General features: G+C 38.7%; 1 protein-coding gene across 2 annotated transcripts in view; it reads left to right on the forward strand.

Annotated features, from left to right (window-relative positions):
- The window catches only part of ELL2 (elongation factor for RNA polymerase II 2), a 74,461-nt gene that overhangs the window by 13,485 nt on the left and 44,007 nt on the right, over positions 1-16,969 (forward strand). The window contains exon 2 of one of the 2 annotated variants that reach the window (XM_025292208.3): positions 7,022-7,069. The exons of the other annotated variant lie outside the window; for it this stretch is intronic. Coding sequence (XP_025147993.2) covers positions 7,022-7,069 — 48 coding nt within the window. The remainder of the gene's footprint in view (positions 1-7,021; positions 7,070-16,969) is intronic. 2 annotated transcript variants of the gene reach the window in all.

Consider the following 16,969-nt stretch of genomic DNA (forward strand, 5'->3'; position numbering starts at 1 on the left):
AAAAAGTGGTACAGCATTCTAGGTGTCTCTCTTGTTGCTTTAAAAAAAAATAAAAAATTTAAGAACTATAGTACCTAACATCTTGTCTAAAATTGGGATTAAAATTGATAATGGATTTAAGGGTCTCATATATTTTTCTCTTCTAGCTTGTTAGATATCTTAAAGGAGTTTATCAGTAACAGTAATCCCAGTTTATTGTGTTTAGATAAACACCCACAACTACTCCATGGATGAGGGTTTTATTTTTAAAAAAAAAAATGTTAACACAATATTTATATATGTTCCTTTACTATACATGGTCCTTATAGGGGGAAAAAAAAAGAAACAAAACTTTTTTTTTAAGTTTTTATTTAGTCAGAAACTGAACCTTGAAAATTACAATGGTTTTATGAAATTCATTTTCCTTGGAAACAAAGCACCAGAAGAACCGAATGAGCATTTAAGTACTTTTACATGTTCAGCACAGGGAGATAACCTATTACAGAGGCAAGAGAAGGAAAGGGTTCTGTATTTGAGATTCAGAAAGCAGGATTTGAGGTCCAGCTCTGCTAACCACTAGCTGGGTGATCTCAACCAATGAACTCTGCCTGTTGGAGACTCATTTATCTCCCTCTGAAATAGATGATGATGTCTTCCTCCCACCCACAGCTGGTTTTAGAAGGCCTCCCGTGAGGCTATGGATATAAAAATGCTCTGTACATTACAAAACTGTCTAAACAAGAACAAGTTATCATTTTTGTTGAGGAATCAAGTAATACAGCTAGAACTCTGGAGGTAAGCTTCTAAATGCAAGTCATGAGGCAAAAGTTTGGATAATGTCAAAATTAGTCTTGAATGTTCCAAAGTTGATGTACAGCATAGTGGTACTGTTTTTTCTATACAACTCCAAATAGTAAAGTATATAATATGTATAGTTGGATACCGCATATATAAAGAGACCATAGCCAACATGATTTTATAATACATTTTTTAGCATAATGTATATAAGTACTTGTAAGTTAAACTTGTATTAGACTCTTCTGTAACATAACAACCAGGAGTAAGACAACTTATGCAAAAATACACCCTAATGTCATGGTACCATAGACACAAGCATCTGGAAAAACAATAGCTAATGGTAGTTAAAGTGGGCACAGTTCAGCGTGAGCAAAATGGTGGCATTCATATCTTGTTTGGTGAGGAAATGTGTAATGTTTTAAACTGTGAGTCCTTTCTCAGTTGGGCATTCATCCCCCAAGTACTCGCCACTCCTTGTTGCTTTATACCCAGTCTCTTACCTCAGTCTTTGATTCCTGATTCATCCAAAGGAAGGCAAAGCTGAGGAAATTAATCTTAAACTTGAATGTTAAGTGATTAGTGTGGATTGGCAAAATAGTGTTAGGGAAGTTATGCCAGGTTGAAGGAACAGGTAGGAAGTAGAAATATAGAGGAAAGCGTTTACAAAACAGACTGAAAAAGGTTAACAGTGCTGAGCCACAGTTGGGAAGTAAAAGATGAGACTGGTTGGTCCTATAGTTGGAGCTTCTGCTTTCTGTGTGAGGAGTTGTTTTGCTTTGATAGAGCCCCTTCAAAGTGGTATCTGAGAGAGCTTCTGCTAGCTGTTTGAATGAGGAGCATTTGGAAGGAATTGAAGGAAGGGAAGAATTGATGCTTTTGAACTGTGGTGTTGGAGAAGACTCTTGAGAGTCCCTTGGACTGCAAGGAGATCCAACCAGTCCATCCTAAAGGAAATCAATCCTGAATGTTCATTGGAAGGACTGATGCTGAAGCTGAAACTCCAATACTTTGGCCACCAGATGAGAAGAACTGATTACTTGGAAAAGACCCTGATGCTGGGAAAGATTGAAGGCAGTAGGAGAAGGGGATGACAGAGGATGAGATGGTTGGATGGCATCACCGACTCAATGGACATGAGTTTGAGTAAACTCCAGGAGTTAGTGAAGGACAGGAAGGCCTGGCATGCTGCTGTCCATGGGGTCGCAAAGAGTCAGACACAACTGAGCAACTGAACTGACTGAGGGAAGGGAGAAAGGCCTTTGTTTAGGTGCTTGGTAACAGTGGAAACAGTGTCAGACTTTATTTTGGGGGGCTCCAAAATCACTGCAGATGGTGACTGCAGCCAAGAAATTAAAAGACGCTTACTCCTTGGAAGAAAAGTTATGACCAACCTAGATAGCATATTGAAAAGCAGAGACATTACTTTGCCAACAAAAGTCTGTCTGGTCAAGGCTATGGTTTTTCCAGTGGTCATGTATGGATGTGAGAGTTGGACTGTGAAGAAAGCTGAGCACCGAAGAATTGATGCTTTTGAACTGTGGTGTTGGAGAAGACTCTTGAGAGTCCCTTGGACTGCAAGGAGATCCAACCAGTCCATTCTGAAGGAGATCAGCCCTGGGATTTCTTTGGAAGGAATGATGCTAAAGCTGAAACTCCAGTACTTTGGCCACGTCATGCGAAGAGTTGACTCATTGGAAAAGACTCTGATGGTGGGAGGGATTGGGAGCAAGAGGAGAAGGGGACGACAGAGGATGAGATGGCATCACTGACTCGATGGACATGAATCTGAGTGAACTCCGGGAGTTGGTGATGGACAGAGAGGCCTGGTGTGCTGCGATTCATGGGGTCGTGAAAAGTCGGACACAACTGAGCGACTGAACTGAACTGAACTGATTAGGGGCCTGGAAGCAGGCTAGGAACTTTCAAAGTAGAAACTGAGCTTGATTTGAGGGTGTCTGGGACATGTGTGTGTATGCATGCTCAGTCATTCAGTCATGTCTGACTCTTTGCCACCCCATGGACTGCTGCCTTCCAGGCTCCTCTGTGGGATTCTTCAGGCAAGAATACTGGAGTGGATTGTCATTTCCTCCTCTAGAGTCTGGGGCGTGTTGGCCCCAAATGATGATTGAGAGCCCTGAGCCACCTTTGCTTCGTGTGTGTGTGTGTGTGTGTGTGTGTGATATTCAGACCTTCAGCACATTTTATTTTTTCTTGGGAATGTCTGCTCATTCCACCATCTCCTGTTTGCTCCAAATGAAGTCATACTAATTTAAGCCTTTATCACCAGAGTGTTCCTAAATGAAACATTCCCTGGAGCCTATATCTAATCCTTTTCCCTAGCCCAGATTCATCTCTGTCTTTCTTTCTTACATGTGACTGAAAGAGCTGCTTTCCCTGAAGCAATTTCTTTTAGGAACTCACTTTCTTATTCCAAAAATCAGAAGAGCCTCCAATCGTTTATCCTGTCAAAGGCAAGACTTAAAGGCCACCCCTAAAGGAGTAATGGAGGGGGTTAAGGCAGGACTAGTTCACAGGGTGATAAACCTATGAAATTCTGAGATGGGAAACTTAAATTACTGTCCTATTTATGAAGTAGTGGATAGAAGTTAAAACCGAAGACACATTTGGAGGTCAAGAAGAGATTAGCCAGGGATCACCAGGTCCAATTCTCATCCTTTATGTCCTGTTTCACATGTGAAAGGAAGCTGCACACATCCAGAGATCTGCCCTCCATCCACACATCACCCATTCCTGTCTCCTTGCTTTTTGCTTAGGGCACTCCTTTTCCTTGGAGTTTGTCTTTTCAGAATTGCTAAAAAAAAAAAAAAAAAAATCCATCTTTTCCATGAGCCTTTTCCCTTTTCTAGTATCTCTTCTAACCTGTACTTTTCTCCTTTTTGAGAATACTTACTGCACCTCCCAGCAGTACTTAACCTAGTATTTAATTATTTTCAAATGTTCTCCAACTAAAAAGTGAACTGTGCACAAAGGAGCAAGCCCCCAAACTTTTGGATCTGCCATAGCAGATATGTGTGGAGCCCAAGATAGTAGGAAAAAATAGTATGGCAAAACAGGAAGATTAAGTCCTAGATTACGGTCCCAGCTCAGTTATTAATGGGACACATGGCCCATTGTGGTTATGTAGCGGAGGTAGGTGGGCAGCCCTGGTGGCTCAGAGGTTAAAGTGTCTGCCTGCAATGTGGGAGACCTGGGTTTGATCCCTGGGTTGGGACGATCCCCTGGAGAAGGAAATGGCAACCCACTCCAGTATTCTTGCCTGGAGAATCCCATGGACAGAGGAGCCTGGTGGGCTACAGTCCATGGGGTCGCAAAGAGTTGGACATGACTGAGCGACTTCACTTTCACTTTCAGATGGGCAGCAACTGGATTATCTCCGGATTCGGAATTCTGGGATTCTAGTAGTGTGTGACTGCCTAACTGAATATGGTGAGAGGAGAAGGAGAAGAGACTCTTAAGTTAAATTTACGGTTGTAAGTCTGGAGAACCAAAAAGAAGCAACCTGACCAGACAGTAGGAAAGAGGTGCCAGTTTGGTGAGGGGCAGCGGTAGTTTGTTGTAGTTGAGTCACTCAGTCCTGTCCAACTCTTTTGCGACCCTGCAGACTGTAGCCCACCAGGCTCTTATGTCCATGGAATTTCCCAGTCAAGAATACTGGAGTGGGTTGCCATTTTCTCCTCCAGGGGATTTTCCCGACCCAGGGACCCAATCAGCATCTCCTGGAGAGTTTGGCAGGCAGATTCTTTACCACTGAGCCACCAGGGAAGCCCTAGGGGTAGTTTGCTGCTACTGCTGCTAAGTCGCTTCAGTTGTGTCCGACTCTGTGCGACCCCATGGATGGCAGCCCACCAGGCTCCCCCATCCCTGGGATTTTCAAGGCAAGAACACTGGAGTGGTTTGCCATTTCCTTCTCCAATGCATGAAACTGAAAAGTGAAAGTGAAGTTGCTCAGTCGTGTCCAACTCTTAGCGACCCCATGGACTGTAGCCCACCAGGCTCCTCCATCCTGGGATTTTCCAGGCAAGAGTACTGGAGTGGGGTGCCATTGCCTTCTCCAGGGGTAGTTTAGTGTTTGCCAATTTTACTGTCTCTGAGAGTTTCTAATACAAATATCCTAGGCAGTGATAAGTTGCAATTTTTGGAGAGATGCCAGGTTGAGGAATCCTGAAGAGATTCAGAGTCATCACCAAACAGGCAGGTTGAGCCTCCAGGAGAGAGTGGATACAGCAGAGGAAAGTGAGGGCACTAGCTTTTGAAATGAAAGGCGTGATTAAAGGACTAGGAGGACAGGTGTCTGCAAGTGTGAAGAAGCTGTGATGTCCAGTGGAGAAGTGAGCAGTTTGAAAGCTGAGGAAAGTTTGCATTTGTTTGACCAAGAAGAATTGATGAACTTGATAGAGAAGTTCAAATTCCAGTGATGAGCTGAAGATAACCTCCCTTCAAGGAGTCAGGAAGGAAAGTGTCAGAGGAGATGTTTAGGGTTTGTGATTTGAAGAGAGAGCAGGAGGCGGGGCTGATCTAAGTATTCTGGAAGCTAGGACCTCTGTTACCTAAACTGGAGGACCGCCTACTTCCCCACATGAAGGGAGCCTCCCCAGGGCTTCTGCAGGCAAACTGACTTCTGGTAGAGGGTTAGCTGTGGAATGTACGTTTGGGTGAGGCTTTCTCCCTTTAAGGAAATTCAAATTAGCATTAATCTGTATTTTATATTTTCATAAAAGACCATGAATTAGAATGAATCACTGCAAAAAATTGTCTCCCACACCAAGAAATTTTGTCAACCAGTAGTACTTTGATTCTGCTGATAAGTCTAAAGTTAAATTATCTTTACGGTGGTAGAACAATAGTAATAGTATCTATTATGTTTTCTCCAAAAAGATGTTTATCTATTTTTATAAATAATAATAGGGCGGTTAATGCTACCAGTTGATTTTATATTCAGATGATCTATCTTTTAAAGTACTTATCCTTTCCTTATTTCTCTCTAGTTTATTGTGATACTGATTAGTAAACTTTTAAATCTGCAGAGTTTTGGGAAGTAACTGATAGCAGTAGTTAATGTGGAGGGGCTAGGGAGGGGCACATGGGTGCTTCTGTATTTTACTTTAAGATAGAGTTGAGACCAGAAACCCCTGCTTCTGTTTTTGTCCATTGAATTTGGATATGAGGGTATGAAGACTAGCTGATGTATTACTATTAAAATGTTATCCAAATCTGATTTCCCCGTGAAGTTCTGTTACCAATTTGGCGGAGCATTCCCATAGTAGTGAACCAGTCCCATACTGATGATTTTGGGTACAGGAAATTATGCCTGAGACTATGGTAGATATTTACAATTACAGCTTTTCTTTTAAATACATAGCTCTATGAGAAAATATTAAAAGTTAGGAAGAGGACAAAGTCATAATAAAACATTGTTCTAGAAATTATATTCTCCTGATGAAAAGCTTGTGATAGAACTGGTTACTTGTTTGACCCTCAACTAAAAACTCATCTCTGGTAAAATGTGAGAAAATGAAGGAAGGAGAGGGTGGGATATACAGACAGAGTAACCTGGAAACCTAGATACTATGTGGAAAATAGATGGACAATGGGAGTTTGCTGTATGACTCAGAACTCAAACCAGAGCTCTGTAACAACCTAGAGGGGTGGGGTGGGGAGGAAGGTAGGAGGGAGGTTCAAGAGGGAGGGGACATAGATATTCCTATGGCTGATTCATGTTGATGTCTGGCAAAAACCAACAAAATACTGTAAAGCAATTATCCTTCAATTTTAAATTAATTTTTTAAAAATGTGAGAAAATGGAAACCACAGTTCATCCTCAAATATTTTAATTTTATACTAGCATCCTGTTAAGGTTTTGCAAGATTCCTTTAATTATCTCTAGCTTTCCTCCACCTCTTTGAAAAATATATTAAGAAACTAAGCAAGACTATTTTTTCATGTAAAATTGAATTAGTACACTAATCATTTTTTGCCAAATCATGTTAGTCATTTTCAAAAACCTGATTAGCTACACTGCCAAAAGATACCTGGTTGTACTGTCAATAGTGCAGTGTCATTTATCAAGGCAGCTTAATATAATGACATATAAACCTAGGTATGTCATGGAAAGGTTTTCAGAGACTACAGCACTGATCAAATGCATAGATTTAAAGGTTAAACGTTTAGTTCTGTGTCCAGTAACCAAGTTTGATCTGTTTGTTTCTTATGTTTCTTTTAATAGAATTTAATTCCTTTTCGACCTTCAATTCAATTCCAAGGGCTCCAAGGGGTGAGTACTCTTATTTAGCAAAAAATCTAATCTTACACAGTATTACATTTAACTCTTAAAACTTGTTTTCACCTGTGCCTCTTAATATATTAATAATGTCAATCATATTTTGTGAACTTTGTGACTAAATGTAAATTTATGATACTTTTAAGGCTTGAGTTATCTTCTTGATTTATTTAAAAAGTAATTCAGATACAGATATTGAGAGTAGTTATTTCCAAGTCATAGCTAGTTGATCTTTTAACTTTTTTTTTGAAATGTAACATACATCATAGTATTAAGAGATTATATTTTATTTACCACAATTAAGCAACTGAAAAGAATCATTAATTTTAGGCAAGCTATGACTATGTGATTGTTGTTAATATGAACAAACTTTTGTTGTCTATGGCCTTTCTTCCTTTGATTGTACATACTAAGAAATAAAATGTATATATAGAAAATTGGGTTTTTCCAGTACACGGAATAAACAAAGTATTGTCTGTTTTATTGCTGCACTTAAAAGTATAATAAGTGATAACGCCCAATAAAATGGACTGATGAATTTTGTATTTGTAATAGATGATAAACTTCATAGGAGTAGTGTCAGTATTATTTCATAATTATTATTATTACTGTTTAATATTAATAAAATGGTAGACTCAATCATTCCATCACTTAAATTAATATGCATTTCTAAATTTGTCTCTAATACTATCTATAGTATGGAGATTTGGACTATCTGTAAATGGACTTTAGAGCTGTAGTGAAAAGGCAACCTGAGGGGGAAAGATCCTGTTCCTGCTTATTATAAATCTATATACTTGAGAATTTTTATGTCACAAAATGCAAAAATTCAATGTGAATAAATACAATCTTTTTAAATTTAATAACTTGGAAACATTTCAGGAGTCTAGAGATTAATTGTATCATTCAGCACCAACTAAGAGTACTTCTAAATCTTGTGAAATGCTAAGGTGAAGGAGATGTTTGTGTGTGGATGTCAGAGGTTTGCTTCTACATGGTAGCTTTATAATGAAGTCCTCTTTTTTTCTCCCCCAGTAACTGAGTGTTTATGAATGGGATCCTAATGGGAACAATTGTTCTTCTGAATTTTGTTTTATGGCTTTTTAGATGGTCTTTACTGCTGATTCTATCTTGAGATACTAGTTTTGGTTGTTCACTTAAGGCTTCTTGAACTTTCTTACAAATTTCCGTGGCATCAGTAACATCTGAAGGCAGGAATTCCTGAGCTCAGCCAGGCTGCCCATTTCAGTGAAGGGTTACCTGGGAAGAGAGGACAATACTCAGGGGAGGAGAGGAGGGTTTGAACTCCTTTTCCCTCCCTAGCAGCTGACAGCTTGTTTGGTGTCTGCTTCTTCCCTCTTCCCATAATTCTTCCAGTTGGGAAGTGGAGGCCAGGGAAATGCAAGTGAAGAATATTTTCTTAGGAGGGACTAGGTTAGACTGAATAACGAGGAGCCAATATGTGTAGGCTTCCAAGCTCTTGATTCAGAAATGTAGGTTTTAGCAGTCTCAGAAGGAATATGGCTTGTATGGCATACCTGTTAACCCCAGGCCCTAGGCACCATTACCAAGCAGGGAGTTTCTATTTGAAACTTCAGCCCTCCTTTTCTGAAATCTGCTACCCACCTCCCCCAAACTTTCCTAGTTTTCCAGGCTTCCTCAGTTTATCTCTGCTAGCTCCATTCTCTCTTCCTACTCTATTGTCTGAGTAGAGTTCACTGATAAAAGTAATTTAGATATAAATAACTGATGGGTTTAAATCTTAATGGGCATTTGAATTTTAACAGATAAGCTTTTAACCAAATGAGTGGTTGCTGGAGTTGGAAGGCTGGGAGTGTGGGGGAAGGGAGTGCCCCAGAAGGCACTCAGAGCTGGAGGACACTGGGTCCTACCTTGCGCATTCTGGGCTCTGTCTTCTCCGACCCCCCACCCCCCACCGCAGTCCCCTTTTTATTATTCTAACTGGGAACAAAATATATGGACTCAGCATTGTTTCAGAGCCTGCAGCTGCATTCCAGCCTCCCCTCCCCCCTTCTCTTTGCAGAGCCCTCCCCGTCCCTCTGGGACTGGGTAAAAACAAAGAGTCATTGCAGGGGAGGGAGTGGGTTGGCACAGCCCACAGGGAGGACACAGAGCCACAAATGTGAGGGTCTTCTGTACAGTGTTCCTCTGTTTTTCTTGAGAGCCATGGTAATTTAACATTGCCGGTACTGATTGCTTTAAAAACTCTCTAAAGAAGTATCCTTAGAGAGTTTTCCTATATGGAAAATGTTTAGGACTCAAAATTGGAAGGTTTTAACTTAGATTGCCCACAAAAGGGTTTTTCTTAATGAGAAATTTTAGTTGTCTTCTAATATAGGGTTCCAGATGCTTTGAAAGTTTTCCTAGAAAGAATGTGACAAATCTAACAAATGTATAGTCTTTACATCAAATGTGATTGAAAATGTAAATTAACTATCATGACAGTGTCCTGTGTAGATATATTTGAAATAGAAATGAAATGTCAATGCATCATTTTAAAAGTGAACATTTAGTGTCGAGATTATTTCTTCTTTCCCTGATACTAAGCACTGCATGGTTATACTGTTTCTTGTTACTAATTATAGGATTTTCCCCCTTCTGTTAGAAAGTCAGAATTTGGGTCTTGGCAGGTTAGCTTTTAAGCATATTTACTTTTGTGCCTGAACATGTTCTCTTAAAGTTTTCTTCTAAAAAAAAAAAAAAGAAAAGAAAATGCAGACTGGACCATTAAACAAAGTATAGCAATATGGTCTTAAAGAGGAAAATTCTGAGAATCATTGATTACCTGGATTTTTATCATCACAGTTGGGCAGCATAAAAAATGTAAATTGTGTCTTTCACACTTCATCTCACCCTTTACTCTCTGTGGAAGAGAGTACTCAGGAAATTGAATGGTCGTTGAAGGCATTTTATGAATTCTGAAGAGACGAAATAACTGTTAGGAGCAGTTGACTATGTTTTTAAAACTCATGAATATCAGGAGCTGAATAAATCAGCTTGAAATACCTTGTTGATTTTTAAGAGTATGGCTCAACCAATTATCCTCATGGTTCTAATCCATACCTAGGATACTCATAACTAAAGGTTTACTATTGCCTAGTAAATGCATAGAATTATGCCTTTTTGTAGAAAAGATAGAAAAGGTCGCTTTTCTAATTGATAGAAAAAGCTGGTAAGATTCACTACAGTCCTGAAGTGTTCGAGTTGCCACATTCACAGGGGTATATTGGCATAACGCACACAGTTTCCAAAAGCTGCATCCTTATTGTTGAGCAAGCTTTATCTAAATCAGGTTAGTTCTGTATCATATTTTAACTAGAAAACGTGGTAGATGAAAATTTTCCAAAAATGTGTGTTCCAGTAAAATTTTAAAAACTAATTACTGTGTATTTTTATGTTTGTTGAAAATTTCTTATCTAAAGACACACAGCTGAAGGAGACAGCTGTACTGCCTAGGTCTTTACACTGCCAAGGAGAATTCTCCCTACACTGCACAGCTCTCAAAGGAGAAGTGCTGGAAGCAAGTTAACTCGGTATTTTCAAGTAATGGCAGTTGTTGCTGATGCAATTATCTACTAACATAATTATTCAATAAACTATAAACAGGTACCTAATCAGTGGGTGCACTAATAACTTTATTGTTCCATTTGTCTCTTATCGCACACATATTCTTTTAGTCCTTAGTGATGCCAAGTACTTTGCTTAAGTGCTTAGTGTGCAGAGATGCAGGCATGGGTAAGACATAGGCTTTGCCCTCAGGGAACTTGTGACAAACACATACAGACTAAAACTCAGGAAAGAATTAATAATGTAGGACTTAATCCAGACCTTCCTCTGTAGAAACAAGGGACTCTCAGGAACAATGCTTATGTATTTCTGATTGGTATGAATCAGCATCTTAAAGCAAAGGTTTCAGAAAAAACAAAATACTGTATCCTGGAAATAGGTTTATAAAATTCCAGAAGGTCTATTAAAATCTGTGTACACCCTCATACACAAAAAGGTATGTTTATAATTCAGATAGAATCTGAAATGGTAAGGTTTTCCACAGCAAATAATGGCCACGTCTGCTGGCCTGAGGCAGCCTTGCAGAGTGGACTTGCCTGTCTGTGGCACCAGGGACTCCTGTGCAGGGTATGATTGTCCCGGGGCGGTGAGAAAAATGTTAACTTTGTCACAGTAAATAGGATTCCAGACTTCAGTATTAACTCAGTATTTGTTATGAGAATGTTGTTCCAAAATTCTCTCTAATTTAATTGCTTGCTTCAGACTCAGCAATCCCAGAGGCTTTAGAAAGTAGAAGCTGCATGTGTAATTCAGAAATTAACCTTAAGATGACTGAAAATTAAAAAAATATTCTCTGTATGTACCACCATGTCATGTTTCCTATAAAATACTGAGTCACACACACTTTACCAAGAAGGAGCAATTAAGAGCCAGCCAAACAGGTTTTAAATGTATGCCTTCCAAAAAGGCACAGTGACCTTCTGTGGATGAAATCAGCATTGAACTGCTAAGTTTGAAGGCTTGAATGGTGTTAGAATTTTTGCAGTAGAGACATTAACTCTAAAGAACAGAGTTGGATTTTTTTTCTTCCAAACTTAGGAAAGGATTCAGAAATATTTTGTTAATTACTTGTTTTCCTTTTGGGGGGCTGGAGAGAAGATTGGTTTTGAAAAACTAAATTATACAGTATTTGAAATTAGTAGGCAGTTTCAACCTACCTGCAAATACTTCCCGCAGACTACCCTTCTCTAATCTACTTGATACCCGGGAAGCAAAGATAACTATCTGCTTGAAACAGCAGCAAAGATAAAAATAAATCCCCAGCACTGCCATTCCCTCTTCGATGATACGCCTGCAGTCTGCTTTCCCTTGCTGTTTTTGGTTTGGCTAGTCAACTGGTTTTGCCAACAGTTGTGTTTAGTCAGTCTGCTCAAAGGTTGCTGACTAACAGCTTACCCTTACACATTCAGCTCTGAATGTAATTAATACTACAAAGATTGAATTTTAACATTAAAATTAAATTCTTTTGTAATGGCAGTTCTGGTTTAATTTTTTTTTTAATATTACAATGGTTAACATGTGTAGATAACATTTTGATGTCTGTATTGAATTATACCTCATTAATCACACATTGGGCTTTCCAGGTGGCTCAGTGGTAAAGAATCCTAATGCAGGAGAGGCAGGAGATGTGGGTTCTATCTCTGGATCTGGAAGATCCACTGGAGTAGGAAATGGCAACCCACTCCAGTATTCTTGCCTGAAAAATTCCATGGACAGAGGAGCCTGGGGTTGCAGAGTCAGACATGACTGAGCACACGCACTGCAACCATATGTTAATTTACTAAGGTGTTAATACAATAATAAATTACCCAATTTGAAAGAAATATTTCACTTTGGTATATATCAGCGATCACAAAGGAGCTGAAGACTAAGTCATCCAGCTCTGTCCTTCATCAAATTGAAGTCACTTTGGAAAGCAGCTATTGGAACTATGATTGAAATCTGAACTTGCAACCAATACCATAAATGGCATTCTTAGCAGTTAGTTAAGCTTCCAATCTTCATTCAGCAAGCTTTTGTGAATATTTGCTGTGTACCAGGCACCACGGTAAACAGGGTGTGGACCTTGAAATGCCAGCTCTTGTTCCTGACACCACCTGTTTGTCAATAAAACCTGCCACTGATGGCTTTGCCTTTTTGTTTCATTTCCCACCAAAAACTGAAACTTGTGAAGTTCAGTTGCCTGTGTTACATAGTCACTTTAACAGCACTCACTTATTTAAACTTGAAAAGTAATCATCTTTAACCATCCTATAATATCTACAGTTCTTATAGCTAATCCATCCCTAAATTTGAACCACAAGCAGTATTTAAATCTCTTTTGACCTCTTACTATGTGCAAGGCCTTATCCTTATAAGAACATGCTCTATTAAAAAGAAAAGCCAAAATTTAAAGCAGGAAAAACAGTTTAGCAGAATATGTGGAAGCCTTAGATTTTATTTCAAACAATATTTAACACAGCAACAAAATTACTATATATCACTGATTGCAAGACATTTCTTAACCTTTAACATCTTTGGAATTAGAAACGTATCTCAGCAGCAGCATCTTAGTGGTGTGTCATAGTTTGTCAGCATTTTATATTATGCAGTGGTACATAAAATCATGGACAGCCATACAGTTGGGCTGGCATCTTAGATTCAATTAACGGTAGCAATGCAGTAGAAATATTTAGAGAGTTGGTGTATTCTGCAGTAAGATTTTATCTAACTAGAATCTTTTCCAAAGTTTTCTTTCCTGACCTCACCCTTGACAAGTTTGCTTATTAGCTCCATATGTTAGATAATGTGGAGAATTTATAGGGAAGGTAAATATTTATAACCATTCTTGAATTGTGATTTAAACTGGAAGGAACAAGAGTATGAAATTAAAATGTTCTCAAACTTATTTTTAGGCTAAAATTTTTAACTTATAAAAGTAATTTGCTTTGAAAACAAGTTTAGAAGAAAAGAATTTTACTGACTTAAAGACTTAAAAAGCCCATATAAATGCTTTGAGGCTAATGAATTTGCCCTTACCAGGCTAGGAATTTTCAAAATCTGTCTTAACTAGTATTATAATTTGTAGTATATTTAGCATAAGTGCATAGTCATCAATTATTTTGTTTATAGACTCCAGTTTTTTTTCAGTATTTTTATAACTAAAATTTATTGAATATTTATTATGTTTTAAGACCCCTATTCTAAGCACATTTACACGTGTTATTTTCATTTAGTCCTCGCTAGGATGCCGTGAAGCACATACTCGTATCCTGCAGGTGTATTAACTCTGGCTTTAAATTTAAACCACTTGGTAAAGCTCACACCATTAGTGAGTGAATGAACCTGCACACAGTCTAAGCATCTGATTCCAGAGCCTGTTTTCATCACTGCACTGCCTTGCCTGCCTATAATAAATGTTCAGTGAGCATTTTATTCTCACATTCAGAGAAACATTTGTTGAGTATCTCCCCAGCCAGGAAGAGAGAGTCAGGGAGGGCTCAGAGAGGTAGGGAGGTGTGGCAAATATTCCCACCATCTTAAGGAACTTGAATTTCACCTTGGAGATCAGTGCTTCTTATCTATAAAATCTCTCTAAGGGTCAATGTGGAGAAGGCAATGGCACCCCACTCCAGTACTCTTGCCTGGAAAATCCCATGGGTGGAGGAGCCTGGTGGGCTGCAATCCGTGGGGTTGCAAAGAGTCCGACACGACTGAGCAACTTCACTTTCACTTTTCACTTTCATGCATTGGAGAAGGAAATGGCAACCCACTCCAGCGTTCTTGCCTGGAGAATCCCAGGGATGGGGGAGCCTGGTGGGCTGCCGTCTATGGGGTCACACAGAGTCGGACACGACTGAAGTGACTTAGCAGCAAGGGTCAATGATGAGGTCTGGAAATTTGGCTTTTAAAAATTCCCCCCCTAGATTTCCTTGTAATAGCTAGGTTCACTGTGATTAAGAACATGAAAAGAATATGCACAGACGCAGGTATGCATACATTCTCTTTTTTGGACAAGGTTCATAACTTTCATCATTTTCTGAAGGGGACCACCAATCTCCCCAATACAAAACTACTATAATAGATGCTTTCAGCACATTTAGTAACCAGTCACAGGAAGGAAAAACATTTTGCTTTGTGACCCTTTACAGATACAGGTGTACACATTCAAACAGCTAAAAAAAGTTTCACAGCACGTTATTTATCCTTTACCAATATATTCTGACATGTTCTATTCTATTTCAGTTTAAAAGATCCTGGTCGCAGCTTACTAAAATTATGTCATAACTTGCCAATGGGTCACAGTCTATAGTTTAAAAAACACTACAAGAAATTATCGTGATGTCACTCAGTCGTGTCCGACTGTTTGCGACCCCATGGACTGTAGCCTACCAGAATTCTCCGTCCATAGGATTTTCCAGGCAAGAGTACTGGAGTGGGTTGCCATTCCTTCTCCAAGGGATCTTCCTGACCCAGGGATCGAACCCGGGTCTCCCACATTGTAGGCAGACGCTTTACCCTCTGAGCTACATGCCCTCTGCATATTCTGACATGTTCTATTCTATTTCAATTTAAAATAATCCTGGTCGCAGCTTACTAAAATTATGTCATAACTTTTCAATGGGTCACAGTCTATAGTTTAAAAAACAGTGCATGAAATTATCATTTCCTTTTTTTTTTTTTTTTAATTTTAGAAATTTTAGCCAGGGAGTCATGTGACCAGATATGCATTTTAGTTTGTTTATCCAGTAGCTGCCTTAACTTATATTGCTTATATATGGCAAGGAAGGAAAGGGAGGCGTCAAGGATGGCATCATATTTATGATGAGCATTTCTTTGAATGGTGAGGCTATTATTCAAGATCTAAAATAGATGAAAGAACACACTGAGGCAGGAGTCATGGAGTGTTTGGTTCAGGACGTGCTGTCCTCGAGGTGTTCAGATAGTAACTCTGTACCTCGTTCTGTCAAGATGGATCTGTCCAGGAGACATTGGTAACGGGGGGATTTGGAAGAAACGGGTTTTTCGAGAAACAGTTCGAAAAGACGTTTTATAGGGCTTAAGTATACTTGACAGTCCAGTAGTGAGAAGAAAAAAAGATGTATTAATAGGTGGAATTCTGTTATTAAGGTCTATTAAAAGTTACTTTTTTTCAATTGTTAGGCAAACTGGTTTAGTTATGAACACACGAGTGTTGATACTTTTAATTCTTAACATTTATGAAATTTGAAGCTCCTTTTGCCAAATTTTGTTCACACTCATTAAGAACAATGACAGGCTAATAGAGATAAACCGTGGCATATTGATTATCGAAGAGTACACAAGTAAAAAGCAGTGACTTAGAGCTCTGTGCAGTACGGCAGTGAAAACTCTTAAGTGGGCAGAAGTCTACATATGGTATGACACCATGTGTATAAGTTTAATAACAGGCAAAATCAAACTGTATTGTGTAGGTACACATGTGATTAAATTATTAAAAACAATAAAGGAATGGTAATCACAAAAGTTAGAATAGTTGTTACCTCTGTTACAGAAAGGCAGGCAGAAGGGATAGGAGGGGAGCACATGGGTAGATATGTTATTGCTAATGTTCTCTTATGTTGGGCAGGGAATCCACAGGGTTTACCGTGTTGTCAGGCTTCATAACTATCAAGCAAATGTTACATAAAGCTCTCATTATCATTAACTTTAAATATAGTAATGTAAATACATATCTTTGTATGTTTATAATCTGTCATCTGCATGGATTAAAAGAGAAAAACCAGAACATGTTTCAGTAGATGCCAAGGTGGCATTTGATAAGAATTCAATATTAAATATAGATTAAAACTTTCAGTGGGAATAGAAGAATTCTTTCTTAACATGATGAAAACTATCAAGCTAATAGCCAGTTACTGAACAACAACAGTAAAATACACATGGCCACTCTCATTTCTAGAATTTAATATATTTTGGAGAATGCTCATTAATATAATGGAAAAGAAAATTAACCGTTTTTAATTAAAAGCTATGGATAATAGATAAGAGGGAACAAATTTGCATCTGCAGATAAACCAAGTAAATAACTATAAAAACTTATACAGGATTTCCTTTAGTAACATGGTCAGTTCAGAAATAACTGTTTAAAAGCCACTGGCTTAAACATAGTAGAGTGGAATGAAGAGAAGTTTCTTTTAAAATGGGAGAAACAGTGGAACATTTGTAAACTGATGGCCCTCACCCAATAGAAAGCATAAGTTGATACACAAAAAAGGAAGACTTGCTGGAGCAATGCCCATAAGTAGTTGGAGAGATAGTGTCTAGTTGCTCAGAGGAGAGATTGGTTTT

The sequence above is a fragment of the Bubalus bubalis genome, chromosome 9 (assembly GCF_019923935.1).
Source record: "Bubalus bubalis isolate 160015118507 breed Murrah chromosome 9, NDDB_SH_1, whole genome shotgun sequence".
Taxonomy (NCBI): Eukaryota; Metazoa; Chordata; class Mammalia; order Artiodactyla; family Bovidae; genus Bubalus; species Bubalus bubalis.